This window comes from Carettochelys insculpta, chromosome 2 (assembly GCF_033958435.1).
Source record: "Carettochelys insculpta isolate YL-2023 chromosome 2, ASM3395843v1, whole genome shotgun sequence".
Classification (NCBI taxonomy): Eukaryota; Metazoa; Chordata; order Testudines; family Carettochelyidae; genus Carettochelys; species Carettochelys insculpta.
The window spans coordinates 147973999-147997451 of record NC_134138.1 but is presented as its reverse complement, the minus strand read 5'-3'; the positions used below and the strand labels follow the sequence as shown (position 1 = coordinate 147997451).

The 23453-nt window shown below is 49.0% G+C and overlaps 1 protein-coding gene across 1 annotated transcript in view; it reads right to left on the bottom strand.

Annotated features, from left to right (window-relative positions):
- DNAH5 (dynein axonemal heavy chain 5) overlaps positions 1–23453 on the bottom strand; it is a 318634-nt gene that overhangs the window by 43323 nt on the left and 251858 nt on the right. The window contains exons 64-66 of the mRNA XM_074985958.1: positions 21917–22072; positions 20945–21127; positions 5048–5291 (exon numbers count right to left, since the gene is read on the bottom strand). Of these exons, the coding sequence (XP_074842059.1) occupies positions 5048–5291; positions 20945–21127; positions 21917–22072 (583 nt within the window). The remainder of the gene's footprint in view (positions 1–5047; positions 5292–20944; positions 21128–21916; positions 22073–23453) is intronic.

Sequence of the window (23453 nt, the reverse complement as noted above, 5' to 3'; positions counted from 1 at the left end):
TCCAGGAAAGGCATGGGGGCATTCTGCCCCAGGGAGGCAGAAGCCCCATCAAGCACTTCACTGGAGAGCAGGCCGACTACCAACCCACCTTAGTTTAGAGTACAGTGGTACACTTGGGGTTGAGCAGGAAGAGCAGCCTGCACTGGATTAGAAAGCCCTGGACTTTCTGAAATTCTCTGTTGAATCATTCAGGCAATGTCACTGCAGCAGCTGATTCAGTATGTTTGGGCCCAGAGGGTTGCTGTTTCTGCCTGTAAGCATGAAAGTTGCTCCCCTCAGGCGTCTGCTTCTGCAGTGAGTTGTGCCACATGAGCCTGCAACTATGCTACTTTTTTATGCAAGGCAGTGGTGAATTAGCACTAGGTCCATGGGGCCCACTTCCACCACTGTGAAGGTCATCAGAAGAAGACCCCCACTGGCCCCACCCCATGCCTGGCAGAAGCCTTGATTTAGAGGAAACCCCCACAGTCCCCACCTGTCCCACCCCACACCCTCCCTCTTTTGCAGAGGAATAGTTTTGAGGGGAAGAATAAGATAAATATGTGCCCTTTCCACTACACTGATCAGATTGATAAGACTACAAAATGCCAAGGTTTTGTAGACTGGAAAATATTATAAAACTGGGATAACAATGAGAAGTCTGTGGCACTTTATGGGCTAACAGATATATTGGAGCATAAGCTTTCATGGGCAAAAAAACACTTGATCAGATGCACTGGAGTGGAAATACAATGCATCTGATGAAGTGGGTCTTTGCCCATGAAAGCTTATGCTCCAATATATCTTTTAGTTCATAAAGTGCCACGGGACTTCTTGTTCTTTTTATGGATACAAACTAACACTGCTACCCTCTGATACTTAAAACTGGAATGTTTCTTCCGAGATCAACCTTATGGATCTGCACTCCTTAGCTACATCTACACTTGAGTGCTCTTTCGAAAGGGCACCTTTAGAAAGAGCGTGATCAAAAGACACCCTTTTGAAGGAGAGCATCTACGCACGGGCCAGGGCTGGTGCTCCCACCGAGTGCCATCGAAAGGACCATGCACACCACAATGAAAGGGGCCATCCAGGATGTCAAAAGAGATCATCTACATTCACCAATGGCCTCTTTCGAAAGAAAGGACCAGGAAATGCTGTGGATGGGGTCGCAGGGCGGCCAAGCCCTTCTGGGGCCACAGCAAGCCACTCCTTTACAGAGTTCCTTCTCAACACCCTCAGCCCACGCAGCACAAAGCCTGCAGAGCTGCCACAAGCCCTGCAGACGCAGTGCCCCTAGGTACGGACATGGAGCAGCAACAGCTCGATACCCTGCTGGCTGCCACCCGCAGAGTAGGCGCCCTCCAACAAGGGGGAGGAGGGGATGCCTCAGACCATGGGGTCCTCTGACCCCCCCCACCCTGGGACGCTCCGCAGGCTCTGGAGCTACCACACCAGCTCCAAGTGGTGGGAGCGACTCATCATGCGGAAGTGGGACAATGACCGGCGGCTCCAGAATTTCCAGATGTGGCGGCAGAACTTTATGGAGCTCTGCCAGTGGGCAGACACCAGGACACCTGGATGCAGCATGCCCTCCCTCCCTGTGGAGAAGAACGTCACGATAGCTGTCTGGAAACTGGCCATTCCAGACAGCTACCACTTCGTGGGACACCAGTTCGGTGTGGGCAAGGCCACAGCTGGGGCCATCATGATGGATGTAAGGAGGGAAAGGCATGCACTCACGGGGGGGGCGGGAGGGAGGGCCAGGGTGGGGTGTGGAGTGGAGCCAGGATAGGGCCAGGGGCGGGGCCTCAGAAGGGACAATCACACTCCACACACCCTCACACAAGCCTATGTTCTCCCCCTCCACCCCCCACAGGGGGTCCATGCTCTAAATGCCATGCTCCTCCAGAGGGTCATCTGTATCAGCGATCTGGATGCGGCCATCACAGGCTTTGCTGCACTGGGGTTCCCAAATTGCTTTGGGGCCCTCAACAGGACCCACATATCCATCTGTGCCCTAGAGCACAGCTGGGGACAATTCATCAACAGGAAGGGCTACCATTCCGTGGCCCTGCAGGCCATGGTGAACAGCCAGGACCAGTTCCAAGACATATACGTGGGCTGGCTCAGCTGCACCCATGACACAAGGGTCTTCTGGAACTCAGGCCTGTGCCCCTGGCTTGAGGTAGAGACCTACATCCCCCACAGGGAGATCCCACTGGGGGAAACCACCATGCCCTGCTGCCTGGTGGCCGCCACTGCATACTCACTCCAGCCCTGGCTCATTTGGCCCTATATAGGCCACCCCACCCCACCAGCCAGAGTGCTTCAACTGCCAGCTCAACCATGCCTGCCAGAGGTTGAGCACACCTTTGACCACTTGAAGGGGCAGTGGCGCTGTTTCCTTGCCTGCCTGGATGTGGGCATCGTCAATGTCCCCGAGGTCACGGGCACCTGCTGCATGCTCCACAATATCATGGAGAGTAAGGGGGAGGCCTTCATGAAGGGGTGGGGGTGCGAGGCCACCATGGGCTACCCGCGGCTAGCGGCCACCCCTAGCTGCTAGGCCCACCAGGATGAGATCTCCGCCCAGGAGGCCGGTACTTTGACCAGTGGTCCCAGGAAGCGCTGCCCCGGCCACCCTCAGTGGGCCCCCTGCACCTCCTGCACACTCCCCACCCGACTGAGCACACAGCACACAGGGTTTTTTGAAAATAAACCAGTGTATTTGTAACTGCAAAAACTGCGTGCATAATACTTATTGCTCAACATAGCAGAACGGCCAACTAGTTACAGGAGCGGAAGCTAACTATTTACAGGAGAAGGGAGACCTAACTGGCCTGCCCGGTGGGCCATCACTCCAGGGCAGGGACGGAGGGGCGCAACCTGCACCAGCCCCAGGTCCCACGCCCCACCCTCATCCAGGGTCCCAAGTGGGGTTGGGAAGGGGTAGGGATTACGGGGAGGTAGGGCTGAGGATCGGCCTTCAGCCAGCAGTCCAGGCCAGCGGGGTCCTCTTTCAGGGGGCTGGCAGGTGGGGCCACAGTGGGAAAGGCAGTGGGGAGGGGAAGCAGGCAGGGGGTGGGCAGCAGGGGGAGTAGGAGGGGGCTGCCGGACCAGGAGCTCCCAGTAGGTGGCCACGACATCCCAGAACGTTGTCATGAAGTCCCCACAGGCCTCCTGGTGCCAGGTGGCCTCCCTCTCCTCAAAACAGAGCCATCCCCCAGCCAGCTCCACCTGGCGCTGGATGGAGGTGGTGAGGTGGGAGTCCTCTGCTGGCCGCCTCTGGCTGCACCACGACCAGGCCTATCCTGGTGGTGGCTCCAGCCGGTCGCCGTCCCTTCCCTCCAGGGGGCTGCATGGTACATGGATGAGGGAAGGCTCTCCTGGCCCTTGGATGGTGTGGCTGTGGAAACAGGAGAAAGAGAGGAACAGGCTGTGAGTAGTGACCCTGCCCTGCGGCACATGCTCCCGTCCCCTCATGGGTGCTGGGTTCCCATCTCCTGTCCCACATCTGTGTGTGCCACGGCCCTGTGGGAGGCCCAATTGTGTTGCCCGCCCTCATACACACCCTGGTGGCAGGGCATGGCGCTGTCCATGGGAGCGGGTGCTGTCCAGCACTGGCAGCTGTGCCACCATCCTGGGGCCGTGGGACAGGATATGCCAGAGGCATTGGGGCCCCCAGTCATATATGGTGCCCCCACCCCATGATCTGGGTTATGTGCCTTGTTGGGTACGTACCTGAGGGTCCACTGCTGAGGTCGAGGAATGGCTGTCTGGCTGATGCCTGGCTGGAGGTGTGGGAGGGGAGGTCTATGACCAGCTCCCCCTCCCACTAGACCAATCCCCAGCCAAGGCTGGCTCCATGTCCAGCACTGGTAGTGTAGGGCTGGCCGCTGGTCCCGGCTTCTGTTCCTCTCCTGGCTGGGGCTCCTTGACCGAGGTGTCCAGGAGGGCCAGCGGGGAGGAGGTGTCCCGGGGGTGCAGGATACTCCTGAGCTCCCTGTAATAGGGGCAGGAAGTGGGAGCATCCCCCAATCGGCTCTCCAAGTCCTGAGCCTGGACGTAACCCTGCCACAGCTCCTCCACCTTACTCCTCACCTGGTCAGGAGCATGGGCAGGGTGACCATGGGTAGTCAGGCCCTTGGCCAGCCAGGCAAAGGGAGCAACATTCCAGCACTTGCTCCCCATGACCCAGAGTACCTCCTCCTCCTGCCAGAGCCCCAGCAGGTCCTGTAGCTTGTGCTTGGCCCAAGGGGAGTCACGCTTTCCCGCCTGCCCCAGCCGGACCCTTGGGAGCCCTGGGTGCACTCAGAGGGGGGCCCTGGGGTTCCTCATGTGCCTGGCTGGTGCCCATCATTTTCTGGGGGCTGCTGAGGGTTGCACTGAGACATGCAGGGGCACCATGTGTGATGGCTGCTGCCTGCATGCTTTCAGCTTCCTGCAACAGGGTTTCCTGGTCTGCGTGGCTTTAAGAGCTGCTGCATGCACACAACATAGAACCCTGCAGGGACTGGGCAGCATGTCTCCACCTAACAGCTGATTGCTCCCATGGCTGACCCCGCTCTTTTAAAAAAGCAGGATGCGGAGCATCTACACACGTCTTTTTTGAAAAAAAGACATCAAAAGAGCAGTCTCTTCCTATTTTCTGTTTGGAAGAGTGGCTTCGATTCCTGCGGTGCCTAATGTGAATTTCATCTTTGAAACAGCGCAGTGTGTGTAGCCACACGGCGTGTTACTTCGAAGTGGGACCTGCTCTTTCAAAAGAACGGGTTCGTGTAGATGCAGCTCTTGTGTATACAGGCACAGAAGTAAGCCTTATAAAAGATAATACTTCACTTGTAACTGGCAAGTTTTCAGCATGCCATTCACACAACATAATATGTTTTCTCACTAGCAATCAACATGCTATTTGTCTTATCCTTTTCATGAAATCACAGTTCCCTGTCACTGGCACCATTCCTTTTTTCCTTGTGTTCTCAATCCTTGTTTCTCCCACTCTAGCGTTGGTCTTTTTTCATGTGCTTGTCACATTGGTCTTTCATTATTAGAGATTCCAGCTCACCAGGTCTGTACTCCTCACGGGCTGAGTTGATCTGTATTTCAGTCTCAGCAGAAATCTGCAGTTTCCGTGTCACTTCCTCAGCAGTCTTCTTGGTGTTACTCAATACAGTGATCAAACTCTCATCCTCCACCAGAGAACCCTGTGTGCTTGTCAGTCGATAGAGCAGGTTATCTTCTAGCTCCTTCATCCTTCTCTTGTTGGCAGTAACATCTTCCATGAGATCAGTTCTCTCTTTTTCTAGTTCCTGTTATAGAAAAAAGCAATACTTGGGATCAGTAAATGTGAACCAGGAGCAAATTATTGTTCTAACTACCAATGATATTGTGTGCTCTGACTGAAACTAGTTTAAATCTAAAGTAATTTCACGGGTTTCACTGGAGTTGCTTCAGATTTATATTTAGTCTCTCTGACAACACATCCATCACAATATTAACAGAGAGGGAGCCGTGCTAGTCTATACACTATCGAAACAAAAAGCAGTCAAGTAGCACTTTAAAGACTAGCAAAATAGTTTATTAGGTGAGCTTTCGTGGGACAGACCCACTTCTTCAGACCATACCCATACCAGAACAGACTCAATATTTAAGGCACAGAGAACCAAAAACAGTAATCAAGGAGGACAAATCAGAAAAAAATGATCAAGGTGAGCAAATCAGAGAGTGGAGGGGTGGGGGGAGGTCAAGAATTAGATTAAGCCAAGATCTGTCCCTATGTCCTGTTTCTTCAGAAAGTGTGGTACGTAGAACTTTAAACAAGTTTATACGGTTAATAGAAATATACTTGATACTCACCATCTCTAATCAGAAAGACTTCAGTCAGTCATATCCCAAGAATATTCAAATTATATCCAGCTATAAACTCTATCCACATGTTTTTAATAGTAAGGGCCAAAGGTAAAACTAGATACCATAAATGCAGCATGAGCATGATTTGCATAGGAATGCTTGAGTGTTTGCTGATACCTCTCCACAGCTCTAAGTTGTGGCAAAGAATAAAATTAATGGATAATAGAAGACCTCCTACTCATAAACATCATTTCTCCAACAGACATCTCAAATTAGCCAGTCGGGTCCTAACTTATTTTTATAAGCAGAAGCAGTATGCACAAATATTAGAATTCCATAGTTCCTTAGACACTAATCCAGGTAAGTTGAAGCTGTTTTTTAGCATCCCACTAAGAAATATCTAAGCATTGAAACTACTTAATTGGGTAAGGTGTGGCACCTGGTTAAAATTAAAAGTCTACAAAGAGAGTTTGTCTACAAGTATGTTTCAGATAAGAGATTTCCCAGACAAAAGTGACAAAAATTAGGACGGTCTTCAATAAAGCTTTGAGTCAACAAGGTGCTTGACATATATGTGATGAAGTGTGTGTGTGATCTCATAATCTGAAAGAACCACATTCCCTGGTATAAAGAAGCTTTCTGAGACTTTTGGATCACCCTCATGTAAAGAACTGTCATATGCAGACTCATTCCTCCCTAACAGACTGGTAGGCACCGAAAGGCTGATAAGAGAGTCCATAGTACCAGGTTATTGTTTGGAAATCAAATTCATTCCCAAGCATAAAGGAAAATCCTAAATATTTTAGCTATCCTTGCATCTTACTTACTCATATTAAGGTATTCCAGTTTTACTAGACAAATCTGTATTTTAGCTTCATGTAATGCTCAGCTACATCGGAGAACATTACTTTGGGAGATAAGAGGAAGTTACTCATCTTCTGCAGTAATGATGGTTCTTTGAGATGTGTGTCCCTGTGGGTGCTCCATTCTGGGTGTCAGTGAGTCCTCACACGGGCACTTGGAGATTCTTCTATAGCCATGGTTTCCCATGCCACCCATGAGCAGTAGCACCTCCTCATGCTATCTGGTGCATACACAGCACGGGCTCCTCCATTTCTTCTCTACCTGACAATTATAGCAGGATGCTCCAAAGCAGGGGAAGGAGGGAGGGAAGTGGGGCACCGACAGGGACAAACATCTTGAAGAACCATCATTACTGCACAAAGTGAATAACTTCCTCTTCTCTACATAGTGTCCCCGTGGGTGCTCCACTCTGAGTGACTATAATGCAGTAGTCGCAGAATGGAGGTGGGTTTGGAGCTCAGTAACTACCACAGTAGACAACACCGTTTGATCCACTTGGATGGAGGAAACAATGGAAGATGAAAGAGCATACTGGTGAGCAAACGTGTTACTGGAAGACCACATGGCCACCTGTCCGTAAGGGGCACATTTTTGAGAAAGATGGTGGCAGACGACACAGCTCAAATTGAGTGGGCGGTGACAACTCCCAGCAGTTCCCAGCATAACAGGTGTGAATACAGGTGGAAATCCACTTGGAGAGTCACTGAGGTGAAACGGGTAAGCCCTTAGACCGTTCTGCGAAAGACAAGAAAAGCCTCAGAGATCTGTACCTTGGCTTCATATGGTCAATACAGAAGGCCAAAGCCCAGGACATGTCCAATGTGTGCCACATCAGTTCCATAGGTTCAAAATGTGGCTTTGGGAAAAACAGTGGCAAGTGGCTAGGTTTACTGATGTGGAATGGAGCAGGAACCATAGGGAGAAACCTGGGAGGAGGTCGAAGGGTGACGCTATCATTGGTGGATATGGCGTAGGGAGGCTCAGCCATAAAGGGGAGCAAGCTCCCCAGCCCTCCTAGCCGACATGATGGCCACTAGAAACTAGACTTTCATCAGCAGGTGAAGCCAGTACCTTGTCGTCAGGGGTTCGAAGGTGGTTTCATAAGGTAATGAAGTACATGGTTAAGGTCCCAAACAGCGACCACGGAATGAACTGACAGGAGGGTGTTTTGAAGACCCATCAGAAAACATTTGGACATGGGATGGGTGAGAAATAGGAACCTCCATTCTCCACCTGGTGGAATGCTGCCAGTGCTGTGATGTGCACTCTGACAATGCTAAGGCTTAAGCCTGACCCACGCAGGTGCAGGAGACAGTCCACAAGGACAGGAAGGGGCATGGTGTGGGGAGGCGTGGGATAGTGAGCATCCATCCAGTGAGAAAACTGCCACTCTTTGCAGAGGTGGGACTTGTGCATAGACTCCCATCTACTGTTGATGAGAATTCTCTTTACTCTCCTCAGAGCATGTGCTCTTGTCATTTTGGAGCCATGAAGGAGCCATGCGTGAAAGTGCAGCTTGAGGGGATCAGGGTGAAGAATGTGGCCGAAAGTCCTGAGACAGAAGGTCATGGCAAAAAGGAAATGGATTAAGGAACCATTACTGATGTCTAACAGAGGTAAGGGTAACAAGTCTTTCTGTGCCACGGCAAAGCTACCGGGATGAGGCGGGCCTGGTCTTGCCTGACCTTGATCATTAGCTTGTGAATTAAGGGAATGGTAGGGAACACATAAAGGAGGGGCGCATCCCACAGCAAAGGCATCCTTGAGTAGTAACAGAGAGAAAGCCATGCTAGTCCTCATACTATCAAAACAAAAAAGCAGTAAAGTAGCACTTTAAAGACTAACAAAATAATTTATTTGGTGAGCGTTCGTGGAACAGACCCACTTCTTCAGACCATAGCCATACCAGAACAGACTCAATATTTAAGGCATAGAGAAACAAAAATAGTAATCAAGGTTGACAAATCAGAAAAAAAATTACCAAGGTGAGCAAATCAGAGAGTAGAGGGGCGGGGAGTCAAGAATTAGATTAAGCCAAGTATGCAAAAGGGCCCCTATAATGACCCAGAAAATTCACATCTCTCTTTTAGATTCAAATTCGACACAACACATGGTTTGAACCGGGATACTCTCTGATTTGCTCACCTTGATAATTTTTTCTCTGATTTGTCAACCTTGATTACTATTTTTGGTTCTCTATGGCTATGTCTACACTAGCCAAAAACTTTGAAATGGCCATGCAAATGGCCATTTCAAAGTTTACTAATGAAGCGCTGAAATACATATTCAGCGCCTCATTAACATGCAGGTGGCCGTGGCACTTCGAAATTGACGTGGCTCGCCACTGCGTGGCTCGTCCAGATGGGGTTCCTTTTCGAAAAGACCCCGTCTACTTCAAAGTCCCCTTATTCCTATGAGCAGATGGGAATAACGGGACTTCGAAGTAGCCGGGGTCCTTTCGAAAAGGAGCCCCGTCTGGACGAGCCACATAGTGGCGAGCAGTGTCAATTTTGAAGTGCCACGGCCGCCCGCATGCTAATGAGGCGCTGAATATGTATTTCAGCGCTTCATTAGTAAACTTCGAAATTGCCATTTGCATGGCCATATCAAAGTTTTTGCCTAGTGTAGACGTGGCCTATGCCTTAAATATTGAGTCTGTTCTGGTATGGCTATGGTCCGAAGAAGTGGGTCTGTCCCACGAAAGCTCATCACCTAATTAATTATTTTGTTAGTCTTTAAAATGGTACTTTACAGCATCCTTGAGTGTGTCTCCCAAGTCCTGCCCTGGAGCAGTACTGGTGGCACTTCCTGTTGAGTCGGGTTGCAAATAGGTCTACGTAGGGCTAGCCCTAGACGCAAAATGCTCGTTCAAGGACCACTGTATTGCCTTCCCAGTCATGATGCTCACTGAACGAGTGGCTGAGGGCATTGACCATCATGTTCAGTAAGCCAGGGAGAGACATAGCAATGGGGATGACCCAATGCTGAATGCACCATGGCCATTGATTTATAGCTTCTGCACTCAAGGATGGGGACTGAACTCCCCCTTGGTGGTTCATGTGATACATGCAGGTGGTGTTGTCGGTGAGGATGTTGACCGACCTGTGCACCAGGAACTGTTGGAAGTGTTTGCATCCATACTGAACTGCTCGGAGCTCCAAGAAGTTGACGTGGAGTGTCTGTTCACTGAACAACCATTTGCCCTGCACTGTGAGGGAACCCATCTGGGCTCCCCAGCCCAGGAGAGAAGTGTTTCTAGTAATGGATAGTGGTGGTTGGAGAAATGGCATGCAGACAAGAATATTGCTTGGGCATGTTTGCCACTGAAGTAAGGCAAGAACACATGGTGCTATAGCCACAGTCTTGGAGAGTGGGTCCCTGGCGAGGGTATAGCAGGAGGCCAGCCTGACCAAGTGGGTGGTAGTGGCCATGTGTCCCAGCAGAGTGAGGCAAGCATTCACCATAAAGGTGGGTGACAGGCATGCAACCTGAGTTAGGGTCTGAAATTGCTGGATGGGCAGTATGGCTGTGGCAGCGATGGTGCTTATGTGTGCTCCGATGAACTCCAGAGACTGTGTGGGTTGGAGCATGGACATCTTGTAGTTTACGTGGAAGCCAAGACTGAATAGGAGGTCCACTGTGACATGCACCACGTGGTGAGCTTTGGGGAACAACAGGCGTTTCAAAAGGCAATTGTCCAGGTAGGAGAAAATAATGACCCCTTGTCACCACAAGTGGACTGCCACCATTGCCAGAGTTTTGGAAAATACCCTGGGCATGGTGGAGAGGCCAAACGGGAGGACCTAATACAAATAATGGAGGGGTCACACTGTGAATCAAAGGAAGCGTCTGTCTGTGTGCTAGATGGATGGTGATATGAAAGTAAGCATCTTGTAAGTAGAGAGATGAAAGCCAGTCATTTCTGTCCAAGGCTGGAATAATGGTAGCAAGGGTCATCATCCTGAAGTGTCAGTAGAGGACATATTTGTTGAGCCTCCTGAGGGCTAGGATAGGTCTCCATTCCATTTTTCTTCTGAGTCAGAAAGCAGGTGGAGTAAAACCCCGTGTCCCGAAACTCTGAGGGGACTGGTTCGATGGTTGAATTGCCTGTTTGAGCAGATGCTCATCAGATGGGTCCCTGAAGAGGGACAGGGTAGGGGGGGTAAATGAAGGTAGTGTGGAGGTGAAAAGGATGGAATACCTCTGGCCACGAGTCCCAGGACCCATTTGTCAAAACTGTTGTTTTTGGGTGGTTGAGAGCGTGGTGCCGAGGGCTGCTGGTGATGCTGTCTGACAGATCATTGTTGCTGGGGTCTGTGTCTCTGGCAGGGCTCAAAGTGCTAGTGCTGCTGCTGCTGCTTAAAGTGCTCCTGCAGCCGTTGGCAAGGAGAAAAGCAGGCCTTCTTAACCGCAGGGGTGTACATGCCAAGCGTGCATAATGCACTCGGGGAGTCCTTCATGGAGTACAACCTCATCAGTCTTTTCGGCAAAGAAATGCTGCCTGTCAAAGCGGAGGTCCTCTACATTGGCTATGTCTACACAAGCCCCCCACTTTCGAAAGGGGGATGCTAATGAGACACTCTGAGCTATGCTAATGATGTGCTGCAATGAATATGCAGTGCCTCATTTGCATAATGGTGGCCGTGGCACTTCAAAAGTGCCTCTGTTGATTGCACACAGCTCGTCTACATGGAGTCATTTTTGAAAGGACCCAGCACACGTCGAAATCCCTTTTTTCCTATTTAGTTATAAGAATAAGGAGATTTTGAAGTGTGCGGGGTCCTTTAGAAAAGGACCCCGTGTAGATGAGCCACGTGCAACCAAAAGTGACGCTTTCAAAGTGTCGCGGCCACCATTATGCAAATGAGGCACTGCATATTCACTGCAGCGCCTCATTAGCACAGCCCAAAGTGTCTCAGTACCATTCTCCTTTCAAAAGGGGGATCTAGTGTAAACACAGCCTTTCTGTTTTAGCTCTTTGAGGATCCCCGAAGACTGAAGCCAACAGGTACATTGCATAACTACAGCAGATGCTGTAATCTGGGCTGTCATGTCCATGATGTCCATTGTGGGCTGTACTGCCATACTGGTGATGGTATGGCCCTCTTGGATGACACTGACAAAAGCCCAGCATTGGGTGTTCTGGCAGGGCTGGGACCAGCTATTAGGGTCTGGAATAATTTTGGTGGTCATAATCAGCCAGCATGGCCATATAGTTGTCTGCCTGAAACAGGAGTGTGCCAGATGAGAGAGAAGTTACTGACCTGTGTGGTAACGATGGTTCTTCGAGATGTGTCCCTGTGGGTGCTCCACAGTAGGTGTTGGGCTCGTCCCGGTGCCGCAGATCGGAAATTTTCAGCAGTCTCTGACGGGTCGCGCATGTGCCGATGTGCGCCGGTCTTTCACATGCCTTCGGTCACATGCGCAATCCAGTCCCCGCCAGTTCCTTGACCAACCGCCCTGGATGCTTCTGAAAAACATGAAACAGAGCTCCGAAGCGGGGAGGAATGGGTGGGTAGTGGAGCACCCATGGGGACACATCTCGAAGAACCATCGTCACCACACAGGTGAGTAACTTCTCTTTCTTCTTCGAGTGGTCCCCGTGGGTGCTCCACAGTAGATGACTACCCAGCAGTGACCCCAATTAAGGAGGTGGGTGTCTGCTTTATGTGCAGCTTGCCCTTGATAGTACTGCTGTCGATAGGCGTGTATCCTCATCGAACACCCGGTGCATGGCATAATGCTTGGCAAAGATGTCGTAAGGTGACCAAGTCGCCACTCCGCAGATGTCTTTTAATGCGATTCCTTTGAAGAAGGCTGTCGATGCTGCCATCGCTCTGGTGGAGTGAGCCCTGGGTGGAACTAGCAGAGGGTCCTTACTCAGCTCACAACACAGTCTTATGCAAGATACGATGTGATTTGAAATTCTTTGTGTGGATAGGCCTTCCCCTTTTGACCTGGGTGCAAGAGACACCAGGAGTCTGTCCGTTTTCCGGAAGGGCTTAGTTCTGTCTATGTAAAAGGCCAATGCCCTCCTTTCATCTAGCAGGTGCAGCTGCGCCTCTTTGCTGGAGTTGTGAGGCAAAGGATAAAATGAGGGTAATACTATTGGTTCGTTAATGTGGAACTCTGAGGAAACCTTTGGAATGAAGGCCGGGTGTAATCATAAGATCACCTCTTCTTTTGAGAATACTGTGCAGGGTGGCATTGCCATTATTGCTGCGAGTTCACTTACCCTGCAGGCTGACGTAATCGCGAGGAGGAAGGTTGTTTTCAGGGTAAGTAACTGGAGGGGTACCATGGCCAATGGTTCAAAAGGTGGTCCTGACAGCGTGTGGAGGACCAAGTCCAAACTCCATGATGATGGTAGCAGTTTCCGAGGGGACTACAGGTTTGCCAGCCCCTTTAGGAACTGTGTAACCATAGGATGGGCGAATATGGTTGGCCCTTCCTCTTTGTGTTGAAACGCTGATATAGCTGCAAGACGGACCTTTAGTGAGGATAGGGAGAGTCCGCCTTGTTTTAGCTCCAGCAGGTATTCTAGAATTGCAGTTATAGGGATGCCCTGAGGAGCCAACTGCTTGGAAGAGCACCAGGAGATGAATCGTTTCCACTTCTGCGTGTAAGTCCTTCTGGTGGAAGTCCTTTGACTGGACTCCAACACTTGTTTCACTCCCTCCAAACATGTGCTCTCTAAGGCGCTGAGCCATGGATTAGCCACGCCTGTAGGCAGAGTCCTTGAGGATGTGGGTGCACTATGGACCCCTGAGCCTGCATGAGAAGGTCTGGCACTACCGGTAGGGGGAGTGGCAGGCGGCATGACATGCGCAGAAGCAGAGGAAACCATTGCTGTCGGTCCCAGGTTGGGACTATAAGTATTATGCGTGCTCTCTCTCTTTTGGCTTTCTCTAGAACCTTGTGAATGAGTGTCGTGGGAGGGAACGCATAGAGTAGAGAGCCCTTCCATGGCACCGTGAAGGTGTCCCCAAGGATCCCTGTCCTATGCCCGCTCTGGAGCAGTACTGAGGGCATTGCTTGTTGTTGTAAGTGGCAAACAGATCGATTTGGGGAACCCCCCATTTGTGAAATACTTGTCGGAGCAGATCGGCATGGATCTGCTACTCGTGCGTGAGCGCAAAGCGCCTGCTTAGCTGGTCCGCCTTCATGTTGTGGACACCGGGTAAGTATGAGGCTTTTAGCATTATATTGTTGACAATGCACCAGTTCCACAACTGGACTGCCTCTGCGCATAGCACATGGGATCTGGCCCCTCCTTGCCAGGTGATATAAAACATGGTGGAGGTGTTGTTGGTATTTATCCCGACTACTTTGCCGTGCAGGTATTTCTGAAAATGTCTGCACACACTGAACACTGCTCTGAGTTCTAGTATGTTTATGTGCAATGTCTTTTCAGCAGGGGATCATAGCCCCTGAATTACTTTGTTGCCGATGTGCGCTCCCCATCCTATGTGGGATGCGTCTGTCGTAAGAAAAATCGCAATTTGTGGTTGGTGGAAGGGCACCCCTACTAGTAAGTTCTTGGGATCTGCCCACCATGCCAGTGACCTGCGCACCTCCGCTGTGGGCAATACTGCCCTGTGGATGGTATGGACTATCGGTTTGTAAACGCTCGCCAGCCAATGCTGCAGGCCCCGCATATGCAGCTGGGCATTCTGTACCACAAATGTGGTGGTCGCCATGTGCCCCAACAGCTGTAGACATGTTAGGATTGGCACTGTGGGGCTGTACGTCATTACTTGTACCAGGGTTTTGATGGTGCGGAAACGGGCATCGCGCAGGTATACGCTTGATGTAGTAGAGTCTATGCGTGCCCCTATGAACGCTATATTCTGTGTAGGCTCAGTCTTTGATTTCGAGAGGTTGATAACTAGGCCCAATGAGGCGAATGTGTTTGTAGTGACGTGTATCATGCATAGGACCTCTGCCTTCGAGGCCCCTTTCAGTAGGCAGTCGTCCAGGTATGGAAAAATGAACGCACCCTGTCTGTGTAGGTAAGCTGATACTACCGCCGGTGTTTTGGTGAACACTCTGGGCGCCGAAGAGAGACCGAATGGAAGAACTCTGTATTGGAAGTGCTCCCTGCCTACTGTGAAGCAGAGAAACCGTCTGTGTGCCGGGTGAATAGTTATATGAAAATACGCGTCCTGCAAGTCGAGGGCTGCAAACCAGTCTCCATCGTCCAATGCCGTAAGTATGGAGGCAATTGTAATCACCCTGAAACGCTGTTTGTGCAGATGTCGGTTGAGGGGCCGTAGGTCCAAGACTGGCCTCCAGCCTCCTGTCTTCTTCTCTGTTAGGAAGTACCGTGAGTAGAACCTTTTCCCTTGGAATTGTTCCGGAACTCTCTCCACCGCCCCTATGAACATGAGATGGTCTACCTCCCGTTTTAACCTTGTCTCGTGGGAGTGGTCCTTGAGGGAGGACTGGGTGGGAGGTTTCGGTGGAGGTACTGATTGGAAGGGGATCATGTATCCCGTGGCTATAATTTCCAGTACCCATTTGTCTGTAGTGATGTTTTGCCGTTGAGAGTAGAACGGTTTGAGCCGATGATGGAACATGTGCTGGGATTGGCATTGAGGGATGGTCTTGATATTGCAGTCCTCGACATACCCGTCAAACTTGCTGTCTCAGGGCTTGCCCCGAGGGTGCGTGACCCTGCTGGGGGCATCATCTGGGGGCTCTATGCTGTTGCTGCTGGTGGTGGCGCCCTTGGTCATAGCTCCGTTGGTATTGTGTACGCTGAGGTTGATAAGCGTAGCACCTTTGCTGGGGTTAAAACTTCTTCCTCCTGTACGGAGGGGTATATATGCCCAGGGTCCTAAGTGTGGTTCTCGAGTCCTTGCTGGCGTGTAGGACCGAGTCAGCTGAATCTGCAAATAACTTCTGTTTATCAAATGGAAGGTCTACGATTTTTGTTTGCAGATCTCTGGGAATGCTGGAAGTCTGGAGCCACAATTCCCTACGCATTACCACTGCCGTGGCTGTGGAACATGCTGCCGTGTCTGCCACATCCAGGGCAATCTGAACTCCTGTTCATGAGGCCGCGTAGCCCTCCTGGACGATCGCTTTCAGCACCGGTTTCTTATCCTCTGGAAGGAAATCCATCAGGGAAGTAAGTCTGGAATAATTGTTGAAGTTGTGGTTTGACAGGTGTGCTGCATAGTTTGCCATTCTGATTAGTAAGGTAGAGGAGCAATAGACCTTCCTACCGAACGTGTCTAATTTTCTCACGTCTTTTTCTGACCCTCCTGATTTATATTGGGGTGTCTTGGATCTATGCTGTGATGATTCAACTACCAGGGAATTTGGTTGGGGGTGGCTAAACAGGAATTCCATACCCTTGGCTGGAACAAAGTATTTCTTATCCGCCCTCTTATCTGTGGGAAGGGTGGAGGCTGGAGTCTGCCATATGTTGGTGGCTGATTCCATAATTGCTTCATCTAGTGGGACGGCGATCTTAGATGAAGCCGGGGGTCTCAAATTTTTCAGGAGTTTATGATGTTTCTCCTGCACCTCTGCTATTTGAATTTCCTGTGTTTGTGCTACTCTCTTGAATAGTTCTTGAAATTGCCTAAGGTCGTCCGGGGGGGAAATATCCCCGAGGACAACCCCCTCATCTGGGGAGGATGAAGAGGCATCGCTATGATATACCTCCTCTAATTCCTCAGATTCCTGGATTTGTTCATATGCTTGCCCTTTTGAGGATTCAGAAGGGAGGTCCAGGGCCTGTGGACCAACGTCCGCCTGGGAAGGCTGTGTTCTTCTCACGGAGTGAGACTGTGTGAAGGGGCGTTAGCGAGGTGTGGGTGGGGATCTACCCCTGGATCTGGACCCCCTGTGCTGGTGTTCAGTATGGTAAGGACGGCCATAACAGCAAGGGCAAGGGCCCGGTGATGGGGATCTGGGCCACGATCAGAAAGTGTACACATGGGGTCTAGACAAGCGTGACCTCTGTGATGACGCTGAGAGTGGCGGAGATGCTCTGTGATAGTATTCATAGGGATCCCTACTGGAGATTGGTAAAGGTTGTCTGAGCCAGGGGGCTGGTGGCTGAAGGAACGGGGATGGAGGTCTGAAGCAAGCCATTGGAGTTGCTGCCTGGTGTATTTTGTGTGGGGGGGCAGCTAGGCGATAACGGCAACGCGATGACCTCCAGGGATTGGCTGCAGTGCGGGGTTTTGGCCTTTGCTTTTCCCCATCCCTGAGAAGCAGGTGCCGCCCCCTCCCGTGCTGGGGACCTCGGCACCATTGTCGGTGCCACGCTTGGTGCCCCTGTTCACAGCACCGTGTGGGTAGCTTCCTCCAGCACCGTTGGGTCCCGTGCCGGGTACCCCTGCTCGGGTGCTATCGGTGCCGCAGGGCTCAATGGCGTGGGAGTTGGTGCCGCCGATTCCGGCGCCTGCAGCGTCCCCGGTGCCAACTGCTTAATGGTCAGAGGTCCTGGTGCAGCTGTGTGCACTACAGTCATCCCGCTTTGAGCAGCCCACGGGTCAGAGCCCTGTGCTCCGCTCGTCCTGCTCACAGGTGTTACTGGCAAGGATCGAGCTGGGGAAAGCTTCCTTTCCTTTTGTACAGAGGAGGTTAGGGAAGCCGCCTTCCTCTTGTGCACTGGGACAGTTGATACAGCACCAAAGTCGAAAGCGGTGGCAATAAGGGACGGTCTCCTGACACCTTAGACAGTGCCAATTGGGCATAAGAATGGGGAGACTGCCCCTGCCATGAGGAACACTGATGTTCAAGGTCATGGTGGTGGAAATCATGGTGCGTGAGCCACGGTGGAGGTGGAGATGGAGATGGATACACCATAGTAGGTAGTACATCTTGCCATGCAGAGAGCGTCATGCTTGAGAGTTGAGAGAACATGCTTGTACAGTTGGAACTGCCTCTCCCTGGGTGAAGGGTCTAGTTTCCAATGTGTACGACAACTCAGACCATTGAGACAGGCACGGGGAAGTAGGCAGCACCATGGAGGGATCACTGCTGAGAGCCAAGCGGCACTGGTTTTGGAGCTAGACATGTCTTTGCTGATGAGTCTTTTTTTTTACTCTTAGACCTAGTAGAGGGCTCCGGTGTGGAGGTTTCCGACAGGGCAGCGGACCAGTGCCACTTTGGTGCCATGACCAACTCCAGACAGGAATGAGGTGACGTTGTGGCCCTGGTTTTTCTTGGTGCTGAAGCCTGCAGTTGGTGCAAGTAGTGTGGCAATGTAGAGCAGTGCCATTTGTATTCTGAGCCCAGTGCAGAGGTCAGGGACGTAGCCACAGAAGACCGTCCATGCCCTGGCGTCAGTGCGGTCAGAGCCAGTGGAGCCAATGGTGCTGACAGTGTTGGGGGTGCCGAACGTTTGTGGTTCGGCTCCGGGAGTGCTCTTTTTGGCAGTGCCGACACAGACGGTGTGTGATGCTGACAGCTGCTGGTGAGGCCGCCGAAGATTTCTCCACTGGTGCGACCCACGAAAATGGCGCCGGAGGCCAGAAGCACACGGGCGATGGGTGTGCCACAGCAAGAGAGGAGCCTGCTAAAGGAGAGGGATGCTTAGAATCTGTGCCTTTGGTTTACATTGTCTTTAGCAGGCAGTTGCTCTGGGCGGATGGCTGAAGAGACTTCTCGCAGAGGTAGGTTTTTAGTCTGTTGACTCGGTCCTTTTGAGCCCATGCAGACAAGCTGGAACTGGAAGGACTGAGTCTAATGACCCTCACCCAAGCACTTGATGCAGGAAGCATGGCCACTGGAGACCAGCATGGCTTCCCTGCAAGTCTCGCACTGCTTAAAGCCTGGGGAGCCTGGCATAGTAGTGATGCAGCAAGAAACACTAACTGCACTAAGTAACTACTTAACTTTTTCTTTCTTTCTTTTCCTTTTTTCTTAACAGTAAAGAAACAGAACTGGTAAGAATAACTTGGTGTAAGGGGAAACTAGGCAACTGTTAGCTAACACTACATAACTCTGTTGATTTGCAAAAAGGACAAAGGACAAAGTTCCATCTAGGGCCAACAATGGTAGAGAAGATGGCACAAGAAGACTACTGCACATGAATGGGTCAGAAAACCACATGTATTGAAGAATCTCTGAGCACTGGTATGAGGACACACCAACACCCAGAGTGGAACACCCATGGGGACACTACTCAAAGAAGAATGTCTAATGACACGTCTACTTTGTTGGGTAATGAAAATGCTGTTGCTTGAACCATTGGAAGCAGTCACTATCCTAAGGTAATTTAATGCAAATGGCTGTTCATTTCTGCAGATTTGAGTTCAAGAGCTTCTCTGTCACAGGAGAAATGGAAAAGGTTGTGTCCTTACACCCATCAGTAACACTCTACACAATGAAGCATGTAGCTGCCAGTCTAGCAGAGTCTGTAGTCATTTCTCAGTGAAAGCCTGGGAGTGGAAGATTACAGAGCATTGTAAGTCTGGCCTGCAGTACATTGGCAAAGCCAGGTAGTAAAGCTCACATAATAGAAAATAATATAATGCAGGCAGCTGCTACCAGCCCAATCATTCTCTCCATTTCATCATGTAAAATTTACCCTTTCTAAATAAGGAGGATTTTCAATTAACATTATTTCTTTGAGAATGTGGCAGCTGAGCCAGAAGATGCTCTGGTATTATCTTTATCTGCTTCCATCTGTTCCCAAGATACATATGAAAGAATTTTGAGCCGTTTTTTCCAAAACTCATTTACCCACTTCAAAGAAATATCGACTTGCAGAAAAATTAACAACACAAAACGTGATAGTTGAGTTATGTTATCCAGCCTTTTTTTTAACATTCACGTAGTCTTACAAGGAAATGTATACCACCTGAGTGCTAGCATAAAATTAGAATAATTAGAACCTCAAGGCTAAACACACCTTCATTCCTGTGTTGTTCCAGCCAGGAGGAACAAGAACAATTTTTTGTCAGTTTTTGGTCTCTTCCATCTCCTCATACTATGGTTAACTAGAAAATTGCAGGCAGTCCTTCTTTCCAAGCATTAGGCATAGTAGAAAGTGTTAGGGTTGTGGCTGCAGAATAATAAACACTATACCTCATCAAGGGGAGGCAACCAAATCACAAGCACACTCTAGGGATGTTAATGGTTAACAGATTAATTGGTAAATTTCACCCTACATGGATGAGGTTTACCAGTTATGCTTAACTGCTGGGCGTTCACCTCCTGCCCTATCCTTGCCCTTGTGAGCAGGAGAATAATATTTTCTGATTTGAAGACTTCAGCTACTCAGCCAGAGGTCTATTGCCATAACAGGGAAGGGGGTGATGTTCTGTGACCTGCAATGTGCAGGAATTCAAGCTAGATGATCAAAATGGTCCCTTCCGAATTTAAAGTCTATGCATCTATGACAGGCTGAAGATACCAGACATCCATTACATGGCCACAGGACAGCAACTGCCATCTGAAATAATAAAAAAGCTTCCTAGCTGCAATGGAACCACTTAAGAAATTATTTATGAAGATGGGGCACACATAGCTCAAAATACTCAGTGAAGGAATCAAAATGCACGTCAATGCTGCTGAACACTTTCTCTTGGTCACGGAGAAGGATTGGTCAATCTGGAGACTCTTATAGTGCTTCCAAACAGAAGTTGACAGGACAAAAGTCCATATGCAGATGTGGCCATTCCAACGATCCACATACATGTGACAACAGTGAAACAATCCACGGAATATCTGTGGGTCAGTCAGCTCCTAAAGCAACTGTGCACCATGGAAGAGCTCAGCAGGGCTCCCAGAACAGGAAAAATCTATGGTTATTTCTGTGAAAATGATGGCAGTCATAGCTTCAAATCAGCGAAGCAAAATATTATTCTTTAGTTACTGCTACTGATTTAAGGTGGTTTTCTGACATTAAAAGACTATATTTTGAATGGAAAATATTGTTTACCATTTCTTGGACTCCGACGCAATATATTTTGCCAAAAAAAAAAAATGAAATGTCCATGTTTGAGAGAGAACAGAAGAGATGACCCCAATCAGTGAAGGAAAAGAAAGACCAAGTAGAAGAGTTAAGAAACCTTGCATGATCATATCAACTTTGTTTTATGATTATGCTTATTTTGAAGAGCACTTTGAACAGGACTGTACCACGGCTGTTCACAGAAAACTGAAAAGCAGTAACCTTTTAGTATGAGAGAATGAATAATCAATTTAACTCAAGTTAACTCAACATGTGCATGTGTGTAAATTCGAAACCAAACAAATAGTGTAGTTATTTTCCTCCTACCTGTTTCTCTGTGAGAATGACTCTCCCTAGGAGCTGATCTTCTAGACCTTTCACAGTCACGGTAAAGTCAATAATGGACGTGCGAGCACTAATTTCAGGGGTATACGCTGGGTTTGGGAGTTTGGTGGTGATATAAAGTCTGAAGCCATTCATGACATCTACTTCTTTATCACCAACTTTTACCTTATTGGACAATAAAACGAGATGTTATGAACAGACAAATGAGCTAAAAAATAATTGATGGTAATGGTCCCAATCTTACTACATATTTCAGAATGCGCAAGTTAAATTTTTCTGCTACAGCATTTTGAAAGATCTAACTAAAAAGCCAATTCTATATCTAAAAATTGTGTAAAGATACAAGCCACGCAGTGCCTCAGACTACTTGGTCAGCAACTTGTCTGATTCTGTAATTTCTGCACAGTTATTCATGTAGGTACCAGTTTATTTGCAATACACCATAAAAAGATTTTCAAGTTGACTTTTTTCTAATGCCTATAATTCCATTCAAGAGCAACAAAGAAGAAACATTCAGATTTCATATGTCTTATCAATGCACATACACAAACATATGGCTATCAAAGCTATGCAGACAGCATTACAAACTGAACCTCTCGTCCAGCACCATCAGGACCTGAGTGGTGCTGGATGAGAGAATCTGATGGACAATGTGAGGTCAATGTTTTCTAGCACATTAAGTAACACTTCCTTTGCTTACTGGGCTTTTATATGACATTTAAGGGTAAATTACAGCTAAGTAACAGCCCAGAACACTCAGAGCCAGGACTGGCAGCTGTAAAAAAATTTAATGGGACCACGGGAAACTTGGGCAGATCCATGATGAGTGGTCATGCGACTAACTAGCATCATGACAGATTATGGAGTTTGACAGATGAAAGAGTTATGAATTAGACAGGTTCAACATGTATAGTTTTATTTTTAAATGCAGTCTTCCAAAGTTATTTTTTTTACCTTATTGGAAGAACCAGTTTTGATGAAGTTTTTCTCCAAAACATGATCCAATGCTGGATCAAGTTCTTCCCCAACATCCTCAATCAGCAGTGGCCTTCCAAGAGAAAGACTGTCCTCTAAGTGGTTTCTGAAATACTTGTGATTCAGAGATGTGATCTAGAAATATAACCAATATATTATGCTGCACTTCATTATGAGAGCACTGGTAAAATCAAAATTGTTATCATACGCTTGCTGTGGTGATATTATTGAAAAAGACATCAGGTAAAGACCAAAACTAAGGAGAAGAGTGATTTTAGAAGTGCTCAACATTAGTCAAATTGTTCTCACTCTCTAGGAGGACTTGCCCTGGAATTTTTTAGCTCACCTTTCTGTTGTAAACTGCCAATTAACTGACTCTGTGAAACAGGGCCAGGTTTGACAAATTTCAGTGTAAGCAGAATTAGGCCAACACTAAGCATGTTTAGAGTCCCACCCACTCCTAACCTGCCTCCGACCAATAAATTCTGTTCAAAAGTTTGTATGCTTGATTCATAACCATAGCACTCCAGTTATGAGCTGATTAAATATAAAAAATAAAATAGAATACAGCACTGGTGAAATAAAAACTAAACATAATATTTTTCTATATAAAATTATTAGAATAATACAAATCACATAACATTAGCTTTGGAGTTTTAGCCTAAAATCATCTGCTTTTCTCTTCCCAACAAAACATGACCAGTAGTAGGCATCCTTCGATCCCGAGGGATCATGGGTTTGCACCCCAGTTGGACTGATTCGAGCAGCATCTTCTGTGGCTGTGCAATCCAATCCAGGAGTGGCAGTCCTTTCCGCACTGTGAGCAGCAGTAGGCAGATATCGCTCTGGTATCACAGATCTGGATCTTCCTGAGGGCTCTCCTGTCTTCCACTTCCTTCACCAAGGTAGTTTCATACACAACAAGAGCTTCCTTTACTCCCTGTTTCCAGGCATGCCTGTCTGAGGCGAGCAAATGCCAGGTGTTCACACTGATAGAGAAAGTGCTGAGGTCACGCTTGTACGTGTCCTTGTAGCACAATTTAGGTCGCCCTTCTGGTCTCTTTCCAGATGCCAGTTCGCCGAAGAGGAGGTCCTTCGGTATTCAGCCATCCGTCATGCATGAGACATGGCCCAGCCAGCGCATACGCCTGTGTTTGAGAAGGGTGAACATGGAGGTGGTGCCTGCCCTCTCAAGCACTGCGCTATTGGGGACCTTGTCCTGCCATGAGATACCAAGTATGTGCCTAAGGCAGCTCAAGTGGAACATGCTGAACCGCTGCTCTTGATTTGAGCACAAAGTCCATGTTTCACTGCCATACAGCAGTGTGCTGAAAACACAGGCTGTGTAGACCTGCACCTTGGTGTGTACAGTGAGCTTATTGTTAGCCCATACTCTCTTCGTCAGCCTGGAGAACATTGTGGCAGCTTTTCCAATGCGCTTGTTGATCTCGCTATCAAGCGACAAGTTGTCTGAGATCGTCGAGCCTAGGTACACAAACTCATGGACGACTTCCAG